This window comes from Sabethes cyaneus, chromosome 3, assembly GCF_943734655.1.
Source record: "Sabethes cyaneus chromosome 3, idSabCyanKW18_F2, whole genome shotgun sequence".
Lineage (NCBI taxonomy): Eukaryota > Metazoa > Arthropoda > Insecta > Diptera > Culicidae > Sabethes > Sabethes cyaneus.
Genome location: NC_071355.1, coordinates 149,629,689 through 149,654,164, shown reverse-complemented (window position 1 = coordinate 149,654,164; position 24,476 = coordinate 149,629,689). Strand labels below are relative to the sequence as shown.

The following is a 24,476-nucleotide window of genomic DNA, read 5'->3' as shown; positions in this document are numbered from 1 at the left end:
TACTCGAGAGAGAGAGAGAGAGAGAGAGAGAGAGAGAGAGAGAGGAGTTGGATTCCTACTAAGCCCAGCCCAGGGGCACATGCGGCCCTGATGAAGTGGAATTAAAGAGCGAATAATCATTACCAAATTCAGGACAAGGGTTAGGAACGTTACAACAATCCAGTGCTTTGCGCCTACACATGCTGCCGACCTGCAGGAGAAAGAGCGTTTCTACAGCCAGCTGAACAGCGTGATTGAGAAAATCCCGAAGGGGGACATCCAAATCCACTTGGGCGACTTTAACGCGAAGATTGGCTCAAACAACGCGGACCTTGAACGCGTCATGGGACGCCATTGCCTAGGAGAGATGAACGAAAACGGGGAGCTGTTTACAGAATTCTGTGGTAATTACAACATGGTCATTGGTGGATCGCTCTTCCCCCATAGACCAGTACATAAAGTCACGTGGGTTTCCCGCGACGGCCGAACAGAAAACCAAAACGACCACATCTGCTTCAGCCGAAGCAGTCTTCTTGATGTATGCAACAAACGCAGTGCTGATATCGCATCCGATCATCATCTTGTGATCGCTGAAGTACGTTTGCGCGTCGCACGTGTCCAACGACGGGAGGAGAAAGTTTGGTACCGCTACGACATCCGCCGATTGGAGAATCCTGAGGTGAAAAGGGCCTTTGTCGAACAACTTGAATCCCGAGCCTCGGAGTTGCTACCTGGCGGAACCGTCGAAAAGCAATGGACCGGTATCAAGAACGCCGGAAGATCGACGAGCGGAGAAAGGCGAAAGCCACATAGCCACATTGAGCGAGCGCGAACCAGATCGGCTAATACAGCTGCCCGGCAACGATACGCCGAACTGGAGAGGGCTGTTAAATCAAGAGAGCCTGGACTAACTCTCTAGCCGAACAAAGAGAAACCGCGGCCGCCAATGGTGATATCCGTTTGTTGTACGACATTTCTCGCCACCTTAGTGGTGCTAGGATTAATACAAAGATGCCGCTAAAGGACAGAGCTAGTCAGCTACTGACTGACCGTACAGAACAGCTTAAGCGATGGACTGAACATTTTGAACAACTCTTCCGGGTTTCAGATGTCAGTATATTATTTGTGCCTGGTGACTTGATAACTGGATATCCAATGAGGAACTCCATCCTCGATGTCTTAACTTAATCAGCTCCAGGCCATTGTTGCCTCTGCTGTACGAAGAAGTCGTATCCATTCCACTCGATCCATGGCCGCAATTCGCCAGGCATGTAGTCTGTGTAAGGTCCGCAGGTCGCTTTCGATTTGATCGATCTATCTTGCCCGCTGCCCGCCCCGCCTTCTCATTCCAGTCGGATCGTTATTGAGAACTTTTTTAACCGGGCTGTCGTCCGACATCCTCACGACGAGCCCATCGCAAGCGACCGGTTTTTTCGGCGCAACATCTTCCGTTCGAGAATATTAAGAGCGTTGGTCCTCCACGGACATGGTCCATGCCTCAGGGCCGTAAAGGACTACCGGTCTAATCAGCGTCTTGTAGATTGTTAACTTCGTGCGGTGGCGAATTTTGTTCGTCGCAGCGTCCCACGGAGTCCAAAGTAGGCACGATTCCCTGCCATAATGCGTCTCTGCTGGTGTCGTTGTCTGCGGTAACCAGTGAACCCAGATACACGAACTCTTCTACCACCTCGATTTCATCACTGTCTAAATGAATCCGGGGAGGGAGGTCAGCATTCAGCATCGTCGGTGTCAACAACGATAGCCACAGAGATTCGTGAACGTAGGTGGAAGTGGATCGGACACACCTTGAGAAAAGGAGCGAACGAGGTTTGTAGAGAAGTACTCGACTGGAATCCACAAGGACAGCGTCCGTAGAAGAGGCCCAGAGGCTCATGGCGACGCAGCTTAGTCAACGACATCCGGGCTGTAGACGAGAACCTGTCCTGGCGACAGGTAAAACCCATGGCGGGTAACCGTCAGCAGTGGAGATCTCTGGTTTCATCCCTTTGTTCTGCCAGACCGGCGGACATGGACACATAAGTAAGTAGGTAAGTAAGTAAAATACATAAAATGAAATCAAATATCAAGATAATGAAAATGACATGGCGATGGCACGAAACATGACTTTTCTTGAGTTCTTTTTGTTTTGGCTTCCATGACACCCCGCATAAATGCATAAGGTTTGGATTGAGCGTTTGTGAAGATAATTTGAAAACAACATGGTCAGTTTTTAAGTCGATTTGCCATCTGCAAAACCGTTTTTGACAGTTTGACGCGTTGCCAAGTAGACAAAGAATCTTGAACAGTTGTATCTGACGTGTGGAGTTTTTATCAGATTTCGAGACTACCTAGGTAACCAATAAGCGTTAATATAAGCAGTAAATCAATCGTTTATTAGCATCCCTGGCGTTTCATACTGCAGGTTGCTGTTTATCAGCCTTTTGACTGCATAACTGTTGTAAACAGGCATCCACAATTCTATTTAAATTCTTCTTGTCGGTAACTAACTGCAAATAAGCATTGTCAGCACTATAACAGGGCTAGCAGTAAAGTAGTAAAGCATATTTTGCCAAAATAGCATTTAAGTAGCATTTATTTAAGGCAACTTAAATGCTTATTGGCTTGCATTTAAATTGCATAGGAAATGCTTATTGGTTACCTAGGTAGTGGACTAGTGAATTGGCCGGAGTTGACGATCTACTTTATGGTGAATCACAATATTGCACGGTTAAGATACCTGCCGAAATATTCGACAAAATGGTGCAAAATAGCAGCGTTCCCATGGAGCACCTCAAGCGTAGTCACGGTCAGCATTTGCATGAAATCTGTGTTCGAAAACAGACACTGAGGAAGCCTGCAAGTCGTAGGCGAAATACGTATCTGTCAAGAATAAATATCATAGCAGAATTTAATCGGAAAGTTTTCTTTTTTATTTAATTTCAGATTTCGTATTCTACTAAGACGCTCCAAAAACTTTAATCAGTAAGAGGGATAACTGGTCGTTATTTTTTTATGGAATAACACTGTGTAAAGTTTCATTTACATTGACGCGTGTCAAGGCATTTACTTTTTTCATTCCGCGTCCAGTAAGAAGCATTTGATTGTCATCAAGCACAAAAAAAAACATTTGATTTCCACCTTTTGTATTATTTTATTGTTTTTTTTATCTCGAAGACTTTTACGCTTAATAAAGTTGCACTACAGATGGATTCGTTTTCAAGCAAAATAATATTATTGTAAGTGTTATTTATTCTACTATATATGGTAAAAGTGTACGAACCTGCCAGAGCGTTAAAACGAACCGATGGTAAAAGATACACATTGCTTTTTAATCTTGTTGCAAGGTTTCACTAGTTCAGCAATCACTTTCGATTTGGTTTTTTAATAATTATCAAGAATTTTAATCAATCTTACGAGTAATTATATCAGCTACTGATTTTGTTGGGGGGGGGTTAGTTATACTGAACATGTCGCTGATGTTGATTTGTAATTTCAAATCATTGTTATCATGATGAAATATAGCCGAAAGAAGTGTTGAAGAATGGCCTCTACGATCTACCCCATACCGAAGATAATGGTTGATTTATTTTATGCTGTTAATAATGAACAATTACCGGATGAATGTGTGTGTATGTAGTTCTCAATGTAGGATTAAAAGCGACCTGATGGAAAATATCCTATGCGTTACACAGCTTGGGAAAATTGGCATATGGTGTGTGGATGAGTTAGCGGAAAATTTTAATCATATTCCATACTGGGGTCGGGAAAAGGAAGATACAGGAAAAAGGCAGAAATCTCTAACATTTCGCAGTGGAAATGCTCGATATACGTTCTACAAAATCAATACTAAATTAATGTCTATTGTAATATTTGGACAGAGTCATTCTCACTATTACAACACACCACGTTATTTTTTATTCAATGCAAGAAAATATCGTATAAGTTGCCAAAAATCTATTCTCCCTCAGAGTGAAGCGTGAATGAGTGACTAACATGACTCTACAAATTTAAAATCCTGTTTTTTTTCAGTTGCTGGGTTAATCGACCCTGTGCTCTGTCGAAGTCCCTTTATTTTTGTCAATCGGTATAAGCTTATTAAGCGAACATGATTTTGTACCGATCGAGCAAACTCAAGTAGAGATTGTTTTGCTAAAATGAAAAGGACACAACCAAATATTGCTTTGATTGAAAATTCGTAGAGTAATGTAATCGCACAGAAATTGTTTGTCTCATAATTGGTAAGTGTTAATAGTTGTTGGAGAGAACCCTCAATTACTTTTAGGCAGTTTACTTCGTACAAATCAATAAACCTAGGTAAAGTAAAACAGTTGTAGTAGCATGAACCGATTTGACGACGGTGAAGTTCCCAGGCAGGGGGTGAAAAGTCCAACAGCCTCGTGATCGATTAACATTATGCCTATTGTCATATGTATATGTAAGAAAAAATACATAGAATAATTGTTTGAATGGAAATAAATAGAAACCTCTTCCGTTACATTGAAATAATTACTAAACTGAGGCTGTGATATTTCGGCATCCGAAATTTCGCCTGTTGGTTGCAACAAGGGACTTCTCACTCAACAGAATTGATGTGACACAAGGTTTTTACGGGGGAAGATTTGAAGCTAGATCATTTTTTTTGCATTTTAGTTGGGAATCAAACGAGAGCAACCGTAGCTTCAACTCTTCTTCCGTCGATGTGTCGCCTGCCGATAAAAGTTGGTTGAAGACTCGGCTGTAACTAGGAAGAACTGTCTTCAACGAACCGGTTTCGACAAGGGATAAACCAATATCCAACATCAAATTTGTGATGCCGAAGCGCCCCCGAACAAGGCTGCATTCGGCCATCACCTGCCTGGGACCTAGCAGCTCCTGAGCTCGTAAAAGCTTGCTTGCGAATGTTCACGTATTATTAGGATTAAATGATGAAAATAATAAAATGAGGTAAACTTCTGGAGGTACTTATCAGTTCTTCGATCAGGTCCGGCTTTTCTTGAGTCTTGAGATTTGGTTTCTAAAGGGCTTGCGAGCGAACGACAATCGCGCGACAATCTTGAAGAGGAAAGAAATAAAGCAAAAGTACAAGTTGAAGTGAGTTTTTCGACCTTGCAAAAGAGTTACTATCGGATTGCAACTCTAAGAGCTGGAGAATGATGACATACCAAAACATGACTATTTGCTAGAAAATCCAGGTGGAGCGGTTGGATGAACTCTGATTGGCTATGAAATGGTTTTGGAAGCGAATGATACAAAGACTTTAACCTTGGAAAATGAATTTAGAATCTTTCAACTGCTCGTTTAGTAAATGTTAATTTTTCTAGCCTCTTTTTAGCTTCAAATTTTACTGTAGATGATATTTTTAAATATGAACATAATTACAGTTGAATAAAGGTGCACCTGCATTGAATTTTCCGAAAGTATATCTTCTCGATCTCGTCATCCAACCACTTACACCACACAATTTAAATTACGATTACAACCAGGTGTAACTACTACCAATAATGTTTACTTGCCTGCAGCGGTGGTGAGCGTGGATAGAATAGATGAATATTGAGGTTGTTTGGTAGGTAAAAACAAAAAAATAGTGTATGACAAGAATGTGTGTACTTACGCGTTTAAATTATGCGTTTTTTGATTAATAAACTTAAACAGAACATTAATAATGGGATGAAATGAAAGTGAGTTTCAAGCTACAAGTAATGGCCCTGCACGATGTAATGAATACACAACCCGAAAAAGCCAGTCATTCTGATGCGATTTCCCTTTCCTTACTGGTATTTTTTACGTCTTGTAAGCGACTTTAGATGCAGTTGTAGAACTAAACGGAAGTCATTCCTCGAAAAGTGATTAACGAAAACCCATTACAAAAGGTGTGTCAGAAATAAACAAAACAGTGTATATACCTAGGCAATATATACCTTAAAATATTTCATCCAGCAACAAATAATTGTAAAAGGAAAACACGCACACGCACAATGAAAGCCTTCACCATCGAACGGAGGAAATCAACCAGTTACATCCCTTAGGAGTGTCAGATTAGCATGTTTACTGTTTCGACAACTTATTTCGTCATACTGCGCGCAAGGCACTAGCAAAGACGCAAGTTTTTTTTCGCAAAATCAACTAAAGGAAAGTATATGAAGAATAAAAATGAAACGAAAATCAGGCGTATACTTGCAGGGGTTGGTATCTGGATGGGATACATCCTCCGCCTGTCCTACGTGCGGACAACATCAAGAACAAGAGTGCGATGATTTGTCGTCTTTTGCTATCTTTGAGTTTGTTTTACTGGCTTGGTGAACAATTAAATTGAAACCCCTTACCTTGCGTCTAGTGAGTCATACAGTTATACAGTAGTGGTTAATAGTGTGTACCTACTTTTTTAGGGGCGCTTGGCAGGGGTCTTTCACTAGCGCTATTATTCGTGTTTTACGAGAAACCTCTGTTCAAATGAAACATACAGGATAAATACGATTATTGTTGGGCTATTATCGATAGATCGCTTACTTCTAAAAACAGTTAGTATTTTGTGTGATTGGAACACTGGTTAATTGATGTCTCTAAGAAATTAAATGAATTTTGGTGATCTCTTGATTGCTCTACAATGAACCTCTCTGTAATGGGGGCTATGCATATATTGTATTTTTTCTATCAAACTTTTAACCAAACTCCTAACTTTTTTAATAATATTCTTCCAACATTGGTGACTGTAAAATTTTGTTGATTTTCTGATTCACGAAGAGAAATATGGGTTGCACTGATCCGAACTTGCTTGAGCAAGTTTCGACAAATCGAATCAGGACTTTTTACAGGGATCATATTTTTCTTCGTACCTAAACAATCCAAAAAAAATGCCCCGCACTATTTGTATTGCTTCGCCTTTTTTATGCGACATTAATGCATATTTTTACTGGTGATCAATCTTAGCAAAGTTCTCGGAAAGGTTTCTACTGACATAGAAAATTGTATAAAAGTTTATTAATGACATACCCCTTGTAGTTCGCGTTATGAAGAACGGGATCTCGTAACATGTGCAGTGTGTAGGGTAATTAGCAGCGAGTCTAATGATCGAAAGCATTGCCTAGAATTGCCGGATCAGAAGCAAAGAACCTGTTAAATATATACGGATTAAGAACGATCACTGCCTTTGTGCTGTTTGTTCAAATACACGGGTAACAACTACATTGAGATGTTATTAAAAATATATATAGATTTTGCTTGTTTGCTCTTCATTATCGGTACAGATATCTACTATAAGAAAACTAGCATCATTTGAATGGGCTGCGTGGATTAGTATCATGGAATTACACCAATCTCATCGTTGTCTGAACAACAGCATTTGAATATCTAAGTTCTTAGGTAATAGTCTACGATGAAAACGATTCCTCGAGAATTGCTTTTGAAATGGTGCCGGTATTCAGACAGTTGTAATTTGAGATGTAATCAATTCATGATACTTTCATACTAACCCATCACAAAAATTTCACGAACATCAGAAGAAACTATCTCGACGGTATCGTCGCTGATGTCTAACATATATGTAAAAGTTATTCGTCACAAGCTATCCCTGTTCTATTGCAATAGGCTCACTTATTCAAAATATTTTATATCTTCAGCAAACATTTCATCATAAACCTATCATAGGTTCTGAGCAGAACTCAATCTACCAAAACTAATAACACCGCACTCTCTACAGAGACAGTTGTGAATCACCTTATAATATTAGTTTTCGCTACTTGCTACGTAAGTGATAAGATATACAGTTGCATAAATAGAGAAAAATTGCCACTTGCTTTCAAATGAGAATCGCTGCTGATCCTCGCTGCGTTCCGCATCCAACCTCGAATCACTGTTCCTCTACCGGTAAACGATGACGAAGTCCTACTCAACTGTCCTAGGGAAACACAATCGGCAGAGCTAGGTTGAGCAGGGAAGATCCGTTGGCTGGTAGCATCAGCGCCGGTGGACCCTGAACTGATCACCGGAAACGGGGCGGTAGCATCGGGAGCATCGGCGGCCCAGGGAACATCATACTCATCGCGGGCATGCCGGGAATCTGCGTGATCAGCCCGCCTGGTTCGACAGAATGAGCGCGAAATAGATTGAGCGAAGGAGAACACAGAGAAATGGAAGAGAAAGCAAATCGATACAGAAATTAGCACCGTTGGTTGGCGGGTTGCACACGTGGCGACAAAGCAAACCAATGTGTTTTATTTGTTTCAATCAATTCAATACTAATTAAATATATTTTCTTGTAATATAAACTGTAAAATTGGACTGCTTGGCATTTCAACAAATCATTATCCTTGGGAATACTTTTTACTCTTATGTGAATATACGATAACAACGATAATGGTACTTGAAAAAATAAAGTAAACTAATAATGCATTGATTAGAAATCGACAGGAAAAGTAACAACACTAGAATGTAAGTAGCTGAAAACGGAACTCGAATCACATGTGGTAGTAAAATGGTGAAGAAATAGTCGGAACAACTACTATAAACGTGAGGTTAATTTTAGGTGAGATCACACAACACAGTTAGGTTAGTTTTTTTTGTTTTAAAGAAAAGATTAAAACAAAACAGCAGGATGAAAATTATGGTTTGTTATTTAAATATATAATTCATGCAGTGTCGGAAATTTACAGATACACTTGAACTCTAACCATAAAAAATAGAAGTGATTAATTTTTGTCCAAGGTCACATACGACAGCAATATTGAAGAATCTGAAAAAACGCACAAATCAAATTTTTTCAGTAGTTTTTTACTTGTTATCGCAGCTCATTTCTATCGTATGCGACAAACGTTTTCAAAAACTGTATTTTTGGAATATATAAAAAACAAACGATGCCACCGAAACTATGCGCAAAGATCGCGATTAAAATTCGATGATTGATTCAGCTGAGTAATATTCATGAAAGTGGGGTAAAAAAGTTCGCGTAAAAAAGTATCCAAAAGGTCATGTATTTAACTTGGCATGAGTAGGAACAACGAAAAATACTAGAAGAATTATTATTAGCAGGAAGATAAACAGATTAAGGAAGGTCAAAACCAAAACTACTGCAAGTAGCTTGTTGCACACAGTTTCGACAGACATTGCATTTGCTGTATCATTTTTTAAGATAAAAAAACACACTCGGTAGATTAAAAAATACACCCTGGACCAACAACGCTTACACATGGACTCTTACTTAAAGAAGCTACGCTTACCAATATATACAAAAACGTATTAAGGGAAAAACACTAGTACAGTTCGAAGTAGTCAATAAGAACCAATTTAGCTAAACCGCATAGTTACAAGTTACCAATAGAATAAGTAAAACTAAACGAGTAAGTGTAAATAATAATGGTAATAATAATAATAAGGATAATAAATATAAAAGCAAACTTACGTTGAGAGAGCACACCGCGAAAGTAAGATTGGAAATGATATCGTCAACTAACCTTGGTTTATGGGGCAAGTGACTGTTTGTAGGTTTATCGATTTGCTCTAGGTTTTTTTTTGTTTGTGGGATATTGTTGTATTTTTTTTCGTCAATTGTTTGAATTGTTTCTTCGCCTTCTTGTGATCAGATGTAACACAAACGATAGCACTTGTGAACAAACTCAAAAAAGTTTTTGTTTATTGTTCATTTTCTTTTTTTTTACAATGTTGTGGAACTAAAATAACTGCCAAGACAGGCAACACACACACGCATTTTTTTTTGCAGAGATGCATTGATACCGAATTCGACTTATGTTGTTAGAACTACAATTGTTAGAACATCTGATGTTGAATTCGGATGAAATATTTGCTGGAATTTACTAAATTAGGAATGAAAAAGGACACATCATATTACATGACGGGGAGTTGATCTACGAGGCGTGGTAACAAACGTACATGTAATGTAGCAAGCATTTCCTCAAAAGATTAGTGACACACAGTGAACTGTTAAAACTATGTGAGAGCATTGGTTGCAACAATGTTTCAAGCTGGTACGCACACTACAACTTATCGGTAAAAGGCAACATAACCACGATTGACTCTAAGCTATCACACCTACGTGGAAATTTTTTGATTATTTGGCTTATGTTACAAATCAACACAGTTACGAGAATGAAATATCATAGCAGGACACCGTGACTTTCCCTTCCTTGTGAAAGATGCAACTGGGAATCTGTTTAGTAGGATAATAGAAAAGCACTGACCAAGTCGGTCCGGCATAGGATCCGGGTCGGAAAGAGCAATTACTCTTCAACCTGTTCGATGTACTGCCGGTATATTGAAAAAGACAAAGAGAGAAAATGAACAACATAAAATAAAAATAGATAAATAAACATAAATATAAAGCACCCCAGAATGCAACCCCTAATGTCAGTTAATAACCAAAAATTCTACAACTTTAAGCTTTCATATCGAACCGATAGCCACGTAAACATTGCCAATCATATTTTAGTAACCTGCGCAGCCCGCTTGTTATGACGAGTAATGATTAAACTTTAACGAATCTAGTACTGCAGTATAGTATTGATGTTTGTACTCACCATAGACAGTAACTAAATGAAGAAAACATAAACAAAATCATAACACGTGAAATTTACTGTATGACCAATGAAACCCCATTGGAAAACGTTCCGGCGGGTACAGGAAAAATGACAATCAAAGTAAAGTCCCATATTTGCGAGCCTCCGAATAAAGTGGGCTGCAGTTTAAATCTAAGGCCTGCGTGGATTATTTCCTTTTCTCGAGCCTTCGGGAATCATATTTGTTGTTTTTATACGAAACAATTCATTCACCATTTGATCCCATTGAATTTTTACACACAAATGTACACTTTTTCAGAAAATGATTCGAGCAAACAGAGTGGTAGTCGATATCTAGAATATTGTCGAGTTTTTGCTTCCACAACTGGATGGCGTGAATTAAACAACGACATATACACCATAATAAAACTGAATAAAACTTCCGAGGAGAAACTAGATGTGGAATGGTGACAAAGAACTTTCAAGAAATTCGGAACTAGCAACCGAGAACTGAAGAAGAAGAAGAAGAAGAAGAAGAAGAAGAAGAAGATATTGAGGTTTTAGAGATGTGCTATCTAGGACGTAATCATGAAACGTTAGTGATCGCTAGCGTCCAAAAGAAATAACACAGCATTTGGAAGCGTTCAAAAACCATACGATTTGTCTTACACCAAGCTGCAAAAGCTACCTAGTTGTGGCTGAAGAGATGCCCTCTCTTGGTTTATTGATAACGTAATAAATCTTTAGATCGACTGTGTAACATTTTTTATAACAATCCAGGATCAAGTTTGCAGTATTCATGTTTAACAGGAAAAGAAATGGACTAAGATGGCTGCCTTGTGAAACTCCAGATTTAACTGGAAACGAAGACGAAACATGATCTTCTATCTTAACGGACATATTCCGTGCGGTCAGGTACGAACGCAGCCAGGAATGTAGGCTACCATAAATTCCTAATCTCGCGTATTTAGCCAGTGCAATTTCGTGATCCATTTTGTCAAATTTATTACCACGAAACAAATGCGCAAAACAGAGGGTCGGTCCAAAATAGAAACAGGTGGAAAACTAGTGCCACAACCAGGGATACCAGACTTGCAGATTTGTCTGCAAATTCCAGATTTTTTCAACGGTCTTGCAGATTATTATAAATTTGCAGATATTTGCAGTTTTTCTGACTTTTATTGTTTTGGTGCAGACTTTTGTTCGAAGCTCTTTAAACTTTCACAGACTTCCTAAAAAAGTGTGCAGATTTTCGCAGATTATTTTTAAACCAGAAAATTCGAGTAGCCGGAAAACTGCTCGATTTTTCGGTTTTCGAGCAGTTGCAGACATTTTTTTAGAAAATATGGCATCTCTGGCCACAACACTACCTGCGAGCCAAAAGGAATGAACCCTCCACATTGCCCGGAGTGTCTGCCCACTGAAAAATGTTGGGCGATTGTCAAACAACGACTTCGGCGAAGCGTGGCGACAGTAGCCTGTGCAGAATATGATGAGTTCTATTACAAAAAGATCAAGGTTATATCAGAATCAGACAAATCCAATGATGTAATACTATGAAATCGAAAGCTCTGAATAAAAATTCCTACTGCAACCCAGTCATTAATGGATTATGAACCGGTTCATAAGAAAAAGCCTTTGAAAGAACGGATCTTGCAAAAGAACCATGGTTCTTCAAATGTGCCCGAAGGTGACAATAAGTTTGGTTCGTAAATCATAATTTATCAAACAGTCAACTTGGTGAACACACAAACCATGCACCATGAGTCGCCTACAAACGAAGATAGCGTGCCGGCTTCAGATCTCGAAAAGATCCGGTGAGAAATCGGTCAACTGAAGAATAATAAAGCCGCCGGAAAGGACCGACTCCCGGCAGAACGCTACAAAAATGGCCAACCGCTAGCAATGGTACTTCACTGGCTAATTTCAAGGAGGAGGAAAAACTACTGGAGGAGTGAATGGAAGGTGTAGTCTGTCCCATCTACAAAAAGGGCAACCGACTAGACTGCTGTAACTACCGCGGCATTACGCTGGTCAACGATGCCTACAAGGTGCTCTTTCAGATTTTGTTGCGTCGTCTATCCTTAATAGCAAGAGAATTCGTAGGGTAGTACCAGGCGGGCTTTATGGGGGCCCGTGCTACTATGGATCAAATCTTTACTCTCCAACAAATCCCCAGAAATGTCGGGAGTACAACGTGCCCACGCATCATGTTTTCGAGGATTTCAGAGCAGCATACTATACAGTTGAACGTGAACAGCTATGGCAGATAATGCAAGAGGGTAGTTTTGCGGACAAACTGACGTGGCTGATCAAAGCTACCCTGGAGCGAGTGATGTCCTACGTGCGCGTTTCGGGGACACTTTCGAGTCTTTTCGAATCGCGGAGAAGGTTGCCGCAAGGGGATGGACTGTCCTGTATGTTATTCAATATTGGTATTGAAGGTGTGATACGGCGAGCGCCATCGAAACGATAGATATGATCTTCAGCAAGAATAGCCAACTCCTAGCCTTCGCAGATGACCTCATCATTATTACTAGATACCTTGGGATGGCGGAAGCAATCTTCGGCAGACTAAAAACGGAGACTTTACAGGGAGGGTTACAAATCAGTGCGTCGAAAACCCACATATTTGGTAGGAAGAGGCTGCAGAGAAAGCAACGTTTGCCTCCCACGGAGAATGACTATTGATGAACTGGAAGTGGTTGATGAGTTCGTATGTTTAGGATCTGTGGTCACCGCCAAATGTAGTACGAGTAAGGAGATTCAACGACACATTACAGCTGGAAATCGAGTCTACTTTTCCATCAGCAAGACGATTCGATCAAGAAGCATACGCCGTCGCACAAAGCTGACGATATACAAAACGCTAATCAGACCGGTAATCCTCTACGGACTTGAGACAGTAACTTTGCTTACGGAAGACATGCGCGCACTGGCCGTATTTGAACGAAAGGTGTATAGAAAGGAATTCTTGATACGGCAAGTGCCACCCCGGCTCCCGGTTGATGAAGTAAGCACCTTGAAATGTCATTTGCATCTGTTTACATATCATTGGTATCAACTACTTGTTTCCAGTTCCACTAATTGAATTACTGCATACAACAGTTGACGACCGGTATTTGTTACCCGGCTGAAGGAAATTTCTAACACTATGTTCGTCATTAGACGCACAACTTTTGGCTAAATAAAAACGATAAATAATTAATCTATACTCAGTTTGTGGGGCACCACCTTATCAAACTCTTTACCAAAATCCACGAAAATGCTATTCGCTTGATATCGATTCTCCAAACTCCCGTTAAGTTGACCGTTCTAGTGTATGTCATAAGATTTGTGGTAGTTGAGCGATTTTTCAACAAGCTGATATTCACAAATAATGGGTTTAACCTTAACTGAAGAATACATTTTATCGTGAATCATAAGTTTGAGGGTTTGGCAAAGAATCGGTCGGTAGGTTTTAACGTCGTAGGCGCTCCGGCCTTAAGAATAGGTGTGACAGCAAATGAATCCGATGCTTTCGAAAAGACAATCTCCGATATCAACAAGTTATATATGCGACAGAGCGATGTGCTTGGATATCGGCGCCATGAAGAACCAATACGGAGTGTAGGCTATACGTTTGACAGGACATTTGGAGGAGTCAAGAGACCTTAATGTGCTGCAATAAATATTGGGCGTGGCGTGGGTATATCGTACGATGATAAAGAACTTAACAGCTCCGGAAAACAGGTTGGAAAAGGAACACTGTTAACAGATTTGAAAAAAGGAGCGATGATTTCGGCCAAGCTTCAACGTCGTTGCTTGTTTTGCCTTTGGAAGACATTTTTAAACATCGCCAAAAAGAGGACGGATCCGAGTTATAATCTCGTCTCGTCGGGGTTTCCGTGGTTTACGAGTAACTGTTTGAGTGTCGAATGTCAGTTCTGCGAAAATCCGTGTGCCTGACAACAATTCGAAATACCTCGTCATAGAGGATGGTTACTGTCGTATTGGTATCTGCATCGTATTAAGGTGTCCGAATTACCTTCCTGGGGCCACGGAAGAGTCGAAGAGCAAAATTTACCACTTTTTGAGTATTTTTCGGTTTCAAGTACTGTAGAACTGTTTACATCTTATAAAAATTGTTTTATCTTACACATGGCTAAGTGATCGTCTAAAGCGAAATTAAAACAATTACCTTCTGATAACGAGGAAATAATTTGGAACATCAGAATGCTCGAACAAAATTTCCGAAAAAGTGTACAAATCGCAGAGAATACACGAAATTTTGGTGAAGATAAAAACAGTAATAGGAAACAGTAGATCCCAACTACTTTTTCATTACCTTACAGACTACAGATTTTCCAGAAGTTTAGCTGAATTATAAGCGAGATCCCTAGTAAAATGTTTTGAATGAAGAAGGGATGTTTGATTGGATTATTCGAGTATTCGAATGGGAAATAATTGCAAACGTAAAAATAAGCAAAACATTTTTTTTTTTCACAATAACGGCAAGTTTCTCACAATAACGGCAAGTTTTCAATAACCGCTTAATGCATGCATTTACACGAGTTCTCTAGTGAATTTACACGCATATGTAAAATTATACAGAACACTAGCACTAATTGGAACGAAGCTAGGCATTAATGCAACAATGTATTATATGTATTTCACAATTTTACGAATAACTCAACTGTAAGCATTAGCATTATATTGGTGTATAAATACCAAGTTTAAAATATTTTTACACTTTTACAATTCCTGTAATGAGTATAATGGATATAAACTATGTTATGAAAAATAATCATACCTCGGATTTATAATAAGAGCAATTATGGTCAGCACTCGCAGATCTGTTTTCTTTTATTTTCAACATATATTTACAGAGTGGTGTAAGATAAACGTAAAAGGTGTCGAAAAACAAAATACATGCATCTTATTCTAAGGGAAATGAATTGAATCTGTACCTTATTTTTAAAAAACGTGATTATGCCAGAGTGATGTAGCGTTTCAAGAGAATATCCTTTAAAAAGCCCAACTTACATTAAGAAGCACTGAGGCTAACGAATCTGTTCCTTGGTGTTATCGATTCCGACAGCTTTTGTTAGAACCCGACGCCAAAACGCACACCAATAGATAAACGTATACATAGGCAGAACCCTTATGTGAATCAGAAAATCATTGAAAATGCACATTGAATTTTATCGACGAAGCATTCACAACTAGGTAATACAATCAAAAATACGTACGTGAACAATTTCCGAAGTGTAAAAAAGTTCTAACATATCAAACACACACACTCACAAAATTAGGAAACTAGTAAAACTGGCAGTTAGGGAAACATGGTGTCGCAAAATGCTTAAAAAGGAAATCAAGTTATTGAGATATTCACTCACATGGCTGCAATAAATGGGAGTCGTATATCGGTTGCAGGTTTCCCTCTCATTAGAAATGTGTGGTTCGAACACAAAATGGAAAACTATCTGCTTCGGAACGTGGAACATGCGTTCTGAGTTTTCTTAGCTATGCGAACGGTTTTGTTTTTTGTTTTTGTTATGAAGTGAATAAACGAAAATTCTGCGGCATCCTCGTTTACGGATTGGCAAGGTAGAGCGGAAGATTTATTCAAATAATGCCTAAGAAGTAAACAAGTAAAAAGGTAGAAAATAGTGATTTGAGTACAGTTTACAGGTATCTAACGACAGTCAATACAGTAGGACGACTATGAAAGCAAATAATGTGGTATCCAGTTCACTATTCTTTACCACAAAATTTGTGTGTAATCAGCGGTGACTATTCAAAGTATCATTGCACAATCAAAATTATACACTGTCTAAAATATTTGAACCCTATTAACACTATTCTTTTAAATTACTCATAATTTTTGAGTCTCATGGTAAAATTCAGGGCTAGAATAGGCCAATTTATAAATTCCAACTAAAAGACCTTTTTGGGACATTCAATTGGTATGAAAATCAAAACTTGTCGTCTACAATTGGTATTAAATATTCACTGCAATTCTGTCATTATGAGCAATGTGACTAGCATCATTTGTCATTCGTTGATAGCACAGAAGACATTCAAAAGCGCCACCGAAATAGTCAGAGTTGAGTCAGACTATGTAAGATATAACAAAAATAATGTAAACCGATATGCCTAAAACTGTGATAAGTATAATTTTTAGTTGTTCAACCCATCTAAACAAGTGCTAGGAACTCTATTAAGGTAGCAATCTATTTGGGACCATTCGAATTCAAATAACAAAAGGAAAAGCCATTGTCTAATATGTTTTTTAGCGATAAGTTGCGAATGTATTCGATTATTTTTCTTTCTTTGTGGACATTTAATGATTATTTCGTGGATACATAAAAGTACAACAAATACTAAAAAGCTATCGGGTGATTAAGCTGGCAGTAGATAAAAAAAACGAAAAATAGAAGCAGGTTATAACCATCAAACGCGCTACACTATGTCTCACTCCTAAGTAAAATTATGATTAAATTCATTGTAAAAACAGCTGTCTTTACATCACTATGGCATAATGCAGTTTTGAATAAGAAGAAGAAAACCATAACGGAGTTAGTTTCTAAATGTAACAATATTTGACCGAATTATTCGTTTGATAATATTTACTTTGAGAAATGTGCCAAAATCACAAAAACAAACCACAAACAAGTGCTTTTTTGTGTTCTTAATCACGTGAAATGGTGTTTTGCTGCCATTCACGAGAAACAATGCGGATACTACTATACACACAGATGGGTTGGGTGTTTTGAATGGAATTGGGTATGATGTTATGGCAAGTGCCTACTAATTGGAATTGAGCTGGTCTGGCGCGTTCATTGGTCTATATTACAAATCCTACTTGTATATGATTATCTTTTCATGTCTTTTTGTTACGTTACACTTTAAGAGAGGAAAAATGTGAAAATAAACAATAGATGTAAAATATTTTAATAACTTTTAGTATAATCTAGAGTTTGTGCGTTGTATTTTTTTTGTAGTCGAGCTCCATTCGCGCGTGGATTTTTTGTCTTGTATATGTATGTGTGGCGGAATTCGTAATCTATCTTCGATAGTATTGGTTGTACCTACCTGGACCGAGGCCCATTTGAGGGGGACCAGGGCGGAGCATATTACCGCCTAATAGAGCTGCTCCGGGGGGACCGATGGCAAGTCCCTGCCGCATCATCGGTGGCATAAGCTGCATTTGATGGTTCAGAGAGACTGGTACCTGCAAAACGTAGCAAAGCAGCGAAAATGAATATCTCTTTATGATGCAAATTTTCCATTTGTTAGTAGTAATAATAGGGCCTGATCTTAAACAAGTTGCTGAAGATTTAGAGTTCAAAATGCTAAGCAGAATAAATCACACACACGAAGCTGCTAGTAACATGCTATATATATAGATAATGCCTATTACTACGACTAGAGTTTACATCCACAAATACTAAAACTGACCATTCCAATTGGTACTCCAGGCCTGGACGCCGCAGCGGATGCGGCTGCTGCATTCGCTGCCTGAAACCGTTGGATCATCGCCGCCCGATTCAGTTCCTCGAGCTGTTTTTGGTGGTGATTCGCTGCGGCAGCCTGAGCGTGCGCTATCACAGCTGCTTGCTAGTAAAAATGAAAGGGCGAAAGAGACAAAATTGGAATACTCTTCGATTTGGTACGATTTGGAACACGCTATTTGCTTAATAATGTGGTTAAAGATTGGCTGCAATCGAAATTTTTTGCATATGTGTTGAAAAATAAAGGGAACTATTAGAAAAAATAAAACGAAATTATAGCGAAATTAGCGCAATTCAAAAATAATTTTATGTGTCTCGTCAGTTGATGTATTTATTTACTATTGAAAAAATGTTTGCTATTAGTAACTGCCTATAATAACCTTTTTTAAAAATCGCTGTTGTCATGGTTAGCATATCAATGCTTGGGCCAAAATGCTTGACAGCCAGATGACCTCATTTTGATACAAATCTCTGACATATATCTCCGTGTTGAGAGCACACTACTTCGAGATGTACTAACGAAACCATGGCCTACACTTCAAAACCTCAATACTGCTGAGTGATTCCGCGGTAGCTTGGCACCATTGAAAACGTTTTTGGCAGTTTCTGTTTGTCCAGCTATCAGAAGAACACACATTCAAAGATTGAAAAGATTTCCATTCTAACATTTTTGCAGTCTACTTGATCAGTTTGAAAAATGCCTAGATAGCTGCATGAATAAAATGTCTTTTAATAGAGAATAAATAGCAGCGGGCCGAAGTTACTATCCTGTGGTTCTCCAGATGCGTTAACGATTTCCTTCTCTCACTAAGATATCAACCGTCGAATCATGTCGTCAGTTACACGCGGGCGATTTAGTTTATATAAAAGAATAAGGATTCCCAACTTGAACTTCTAGAAGTGTGTAATGCAAGTCGACGCAAACTCCAACAAGTTGATTATAATTAACCGGCCTGACATAAATTCATCTTTATCTAGTATTATAACATAGAGAATGCATTGCTTACAATTATTTCGAAAAGTTGGGTTCCACTGGAAAGGTTGGTTCTACCTCGGTAGTTCCTTACATTCCAGACTGGGAAAATGTTTTATTATAAATTAAACAATCCTAGCCAACTACACACGAGAGTAGGTACTGAAGGAAGCTGCGATTATCCTGAACCTTAAGCAAGCGCACGGCAGGGATTAGCAGCCAAATGTCAATTATTGACCAATAGAGATCCATGAAACGAATCAAAATCCTGTAAAATGCCACAATTAACTTTGCAGATCTCGTGTTCGCGTATATGTTTGTAGAAGGAAGCAACATTCTGGGTACTAAGAATTTCGTGATATAAGCGTCACAAAACTGAAAAAATCCAATTTTCGGACTTATTTTTACTAAAACCCCTTCTTGTAAAAGGTCCCCCAGCCAAGTCGCCATTCATAATTTTATCATTTAGTCCATTGAATTATGTTTCTGAAACATCTAAAAATTCGAAAATCTATCAAGTTTTCGCTGATATATAATGGGTAACGGTGACATTTATAAAAATCCAGAATTTACGAAAGTTACACCAAAGATTCGTTTGAACACGGAGAAATTGATTTTTTCGGCTTTTTAGACTAGGATCCCCCGTTAAATAGAATCTCTGCACTATGATTTACCATGCTCTGTACCACAATTACGGATGCTCAAATATCGCGGCTCGTGAATCAATATTTTCATCTTTAACTTGTGTCAAACAACGCGTTGTTTATCTATTTCGAAACCAATCTAAATGGTCAGCCAGCAACAATACAGTTACCAATCAAACTTACCGAAAAGGTACAAAAGCTTACCAAATGGCTATGCAAAAGACCCAAACCCATGCACTATATAAAATACCGTATTTAAAAATAGCCCAAATTCTAATGTTGTGTGTTTTCTGGAATAGTTTGATGTGATTAGTTACAAAATTAAAAAAAAAAACTCCTTTTTTTTGCTGGCGCAAGTATTACTTGCAGATTCCATACTGCATCGTACACAAATTACGTAACGTATATGGCCTATGGGAAAAAGGGGCATACCCCAATGTTCTTTGTTATGGGAGAGATGTAACGAAGCCTTACGTAATAAATCAAAACTGGAAAATAAAGCTGTACAATTGTACAGGTTTCTTATGAATTTTCGAATAAGATGATTTTACGAAATTTTCAGAAAACTAGATTAGGCGTTACGTACTTTGTGAACAATGCCTCAGACTTTAATGGAACACATCAGTTTAGAAAATTTTTAACCATTCGAACACAAAAGAGATACAAGGGAAACTAAAAAAATCAACATGATATTTAAACGGAAAACATTAGCTACCAATTTTAAACAAGTGCAATAATGAAAGCGGTTAATCGTTCCCTTTTTTCTTGTCTACGTAAGGCAATAATCAATAAACAATACTTATTGAACCACTAACCTCTTGGGGAGACAGCAATCGGCTGTCCTTCGCCGGATGGCTGGTCACTATCGTGTTTGTCCCACTCACGGCAGCGGCAGATGAGAAGGCTTTAAGCTGAGCTTGAACCTGTTGCTGTTGCTGCTGCTGTACGGCTGCCGTTGCTGCTGCGACGGCCGCGGCGGCATGTTGCTGCTGTTTTTCCTGTTGTTTCTGCTGAAGCAACTGCTGCGTTGCAAGACTAATCTTTTTGTGGTACTGCGGCTTACGGGCTCGAATTTCCTCCAAACTGAGATCCTCCGGTGGATGAATGATCTTTGAGGTTGTGCCCGTGGCGGGTATCACAGTGGAAGATTTAGACGCATCGCCGGATGCCGCACTAGCAGCATTGGCCGTGTTGGTTGTGGGGGGTGCACTGATTGTGGCACTACTGCAAGGGGGAAGATGTGTAAAATAGGATAAATAAAATAATTGTTTCGCTTCAGTTTCGCACACCAAAGGTGCTGGTCAAACAAGAGCAGACCCTAACATTAAATATTCAAACAAGAATTCTTCATTACAGGAGACGGTACTTTATAAAACTTACCTGTAGGCAGGAAAGGTTGCCTTGTTGATTGCAGGATTAGCAGTCATTGTCGTTGAAGCCGCTGCTGGGAAAAGAGGCCTTGGGTGACCGCCCAGCATCGGAGGCATCATGGGCATACCGGGAGGAACCATGTAGGGCATGTGTCCCATTGGTGCCATCATCGGATTCATTCCATACGGCTGCATGTGGGGTGGCATCATATTTTGCATAATCAATCCTTGGGAAACTGGAACTGTTGCGATTATAAAAACACGTAAATAAGTATTAGAAAAAAGCGGCTGATAAAATATCTATTATTTTTGCATGAACAAAACCAAATGTTTCGGGAGAAAAAGCGCTACCTGGAAAAGCAGGAATATGCAGAGTTGGAGCGGCTGTATCGTTTTCAGGAAACGCGAAAGTTCTCCCAGAAACTGAACGGATCTCGCAAAGGCTTTGTGCCGCGAGCCGAAATGTGTCGGGATAAAACTGGCAGTATTCTGTCGGACGATCGTCAGGTGACCGATAGATGGAAGCAGCACTTCGACGAACACCTGAATGGCGCCCAGGCGGAGAACCATGGCGACGGGGAAAGCGATTTCGACGGTGCAATAAACGGGGAAGAGGTGCCAGCCCCAACGATAGGCGAAGTTAAGGAGGCCATCATGCAGCTAAAGAACAAGTCAGCTGGAAAAGATGGCATCGGAGCGGAGCTTATTAAAATGGGACCAGAAAAGCTGGCCGTTTGTCTACACCGATTAATTGTTAGAATTTGGGATACGGAACAGCTAGCGGAGGAGTGGAAAGATGGGGTTATCTGCCCGATCTATAAAAAGCGCGACAAGTTAGACTGTGAGAACTATCGAGCGATCACCGTTCTCAATGCCGCCTATACAGCGCAAATCATTTTCCGCCGTCTATCACCAATTGCGAATAGATTTGTGGGAATGTATCAAGCTGGCTTCGTCGAAGGTCGGTCTACAACGGATCAAATATTTACACTGCGGCAAATCCTCCAAAAGGGCCGTGAATACAGAGTTCCCACGCATCATTTGTTCGGTCAAAGCCGCATATGATACCATCGACCGGAAAGAGCTATGGAAAATCATAGACGAGAACAGCTTCCCCAGGAAGCTCATCAAACTGATTAAATCGACGTTGGATGGTACACAGTGCTGTGTTCGGATTTCGGGTGGATTGTCAAGTTCATTCGAATCGCACAGAGGGCTTCGTCAAGGTGATGGTCTTTCATGCCTGCTGTTCAACATAGCGCTACAAGGTGTTATGAACCGAGCAGATTCGTCCGCAAACGCGCGAGCAGTTATTAGATACCGATAGATATTTGTTCCTATGCGCGAAAGCCGTCCTGAGACAAACGTGTAAATTTGAAAACCATCGCTGCGCGAGTTACCTTTTTGCATCCTTAGATCATGAAAAATACTTAAAAACCCAGCCTACTTTATCAGGGAGCTGTTCATTAGCTATCAAGTTTTTGATATTCGATTACCATATACCTAATGGAAATTACACGCGATGTTCCTAGGTAACCGATCTTACGAATCCAATGCGTCGTTTATAAGCAGGTCATTGTTAAGTGTGCTCAAATTAAATCGTAAAGCAAGATTGAAATGTATTGAACGCTTTTACGTGTTAGTATAAAAAGAAATACCTAGTTCTAAATAACAAGTAAGGTAATGTTAGAACGAGAACGATTTTGTATTTTTAAATTAACTAAATAAAATGTAATTTTTTCACGCGCTTAACACATTGATTTCAACCTCACGAATCACAAGAATCTACTAATGAATAAAATTTTAAAAACTTTTATTACTAAAATTAAGCGCATAGGCCATATTATAGTTCTGCAAAATATTTTTTTTGTGAACAAGTTCTGCATTTGGATTATGGAATGCAGTCTGATTAAGAAAAAAGTCATGTCGAGTAATTCACCTTACGATCAATTTGGGAAATGTAGAGAATTTGTCATGTAGAACTGCGGTGGTGTATAAAATTAAATTCAAACACCCAAGACTAGTATATACCAGTGATTGTAAGAAAGAAAATAAATGGAGTTTTTATATACCACTAGTTTATTACCCACAAATACTTGAGAATTTTCCTGCAAAATTTTATTGTTTCTTAACCCATTATAAGCCGACGTCTCGATAAAATTACATATCAAATTTCATACGCTTGGACATAATGGGTTAATTGACTAACTGGTATGCAGAACCCATCAACGCATGACGTACTCTAATTAAATGAAACAAAAACCTGTACTCACCGTCCGGCTTGGTTTTCTTTACAGCGGGCTCGTCGTCGTCCGAGTCCGACCGGTTGCCACCGCCGTTTTTCTGCTTTTCATGTTCCCGAATATCTTCCGGGGGAATTCCCTCCATTCCGTAGATTTCGATCTCGATGTTGGACCGATTTGGCAACGAGTTCGGAACTTTATCGATCGATTCCTTATGTACCTGCATGCAGTGAATCGAAAGCCCTGGTCCGGTGTAGAGTTTTTTGTGGCAAATGTGACATTTAAAATGTTTTGCCTTCTGATGTTGTACCAGGATTTTCTCGTCATCAAATTCACGATTACAGTACCTATATAAATGGAAGAGTAGATGCGCGAGAGAGCAAAGTGCTAAGGAAAAAAATTGTTTTCGTTACGTAATATCAACATCTTCATAATCCGATATAAAAAAAACAAGTAAAATCGTATTTTAAACACAAAAGGATACCAGCACCATGGCTTTGATGCCTTCTTCTTTTTACGACCCATTATACGAGTTTTCTTTAGCTGATGCTCAAAATGCGGAGTACCTCCGAGTGTAACAAAAACTCAATATATTTCTTCAGGTAACACTGTACACAACTTATAGACTATCTACCATTGATTATCACAGCACAAGTGATAAAATTACACTATTTTTTTGCGAAATCTGCAATTAAAATTGCCTTTTTGTTGAAAAGTTCGTGCGAGAAAATTTTTTTCGTTTTCAACTAGAGCACGAAGAAAAATGGAGACGTCTCGACGCGTTGCTATTTCAAGCGATTTTCAACCTATTTGACGTTTTGACAGCTGTTGACGGGGGGCTACCGCATTCTGCATACGCGACTCGACAAGATACCACTGCGAGATGAAACATATCGATTAAAATAGATATCGATAATTTTCGAATTTATCAATTTCGTTGCTGTTATATGAGCATTTTACGTGACAAGCGACATGGTAACTTGCTGATATTTAATGTCGTGCCCAGGCTAGGGCACACTGGGGCACGTGCCCCACCTTCTTAGTAAAATTTAATGTAAAGTAAAATAATTTCTGCAGCTTAGAAGTGGTGCAGTTTGTAACTCAATCGGTCAATATTTTTGAAATACCTAAATATATTAATTGCATAAAAGTAGTTCCAGCACTGACGAACTGACATGACACGGGCGTTTCATTTTTGACTCGCAAGATCTTGGAAGCAAACGACCACTTGCTTACAAGCGAGCGATCGCTTATGTCAAACAGCAG

The 24,476-nt window shown here is 39.2% G+C and overlaps 1 protein-coding gene across 1 annotated transcript; it reads right to left on the bottom strand.

Annotated features, from left to right (window-relative positions):
* Window positions 1-3,119: 3,119 nt before the first annotated feature.
* LOC128744472 (BUB3-interacting and GLEBS motif-containing protein ZNF207) lies at window positions 3,120-23,932 on the bottom strand. Its single transcript, XM_053841518.1, has 7 exons — window positions 23,695-23,932; window positions 23,241-23,557; window positions 20,978-21,209; window positions 20,413-20,821; window positions 17,928-18,086; window positions 17,562-17,700; window positions 3,120-8,052 (listed from the first exon to the last, which is right to left on the bottom strand). The coding sequence occupies exons 1-7, from the start codon at window positions 23,733-23,735 to the stop codon at window positions 7,958-7,960; spliced, it is 1,392 nt and encodes a 463-aa protein (XP_053697493.1). The 5' UTR covers window positions 23,736-23,932; the 3' UTR covers window positions 3,120-7,957.
* Between the last annotated feature and the right edge of the window lie 544 nt (window positions 23,933-24,476).

What these genes read in the sequence shown, in the direction of transcription:
- LOC128744472 (XM_053841518.1), bottom strand. Translation starts at nt 23,735, where the DNA reads ATGGGTCGTAAAAAGAAGAAGGCATCAAAGCCATGGTGCTG. An exon ending in AAAGAAAACCAAGCCGGACG is followed by an intron (nt 21,210 to 23,240) that starts GTGAGTACAGGT and finishes TAATCGCAACAG; the next exon opens with TTCCAGTTTCCCAAGGATTG. An exon ending in TCAAATGGGCCTCGGTCCAG is followed by an intron (nt 8,053 to 17,561) that starts GTAGGTACAACC and finishes CTGTCGAACCAG; the next exon opens with GCGGGCTGATCACGCAGATT.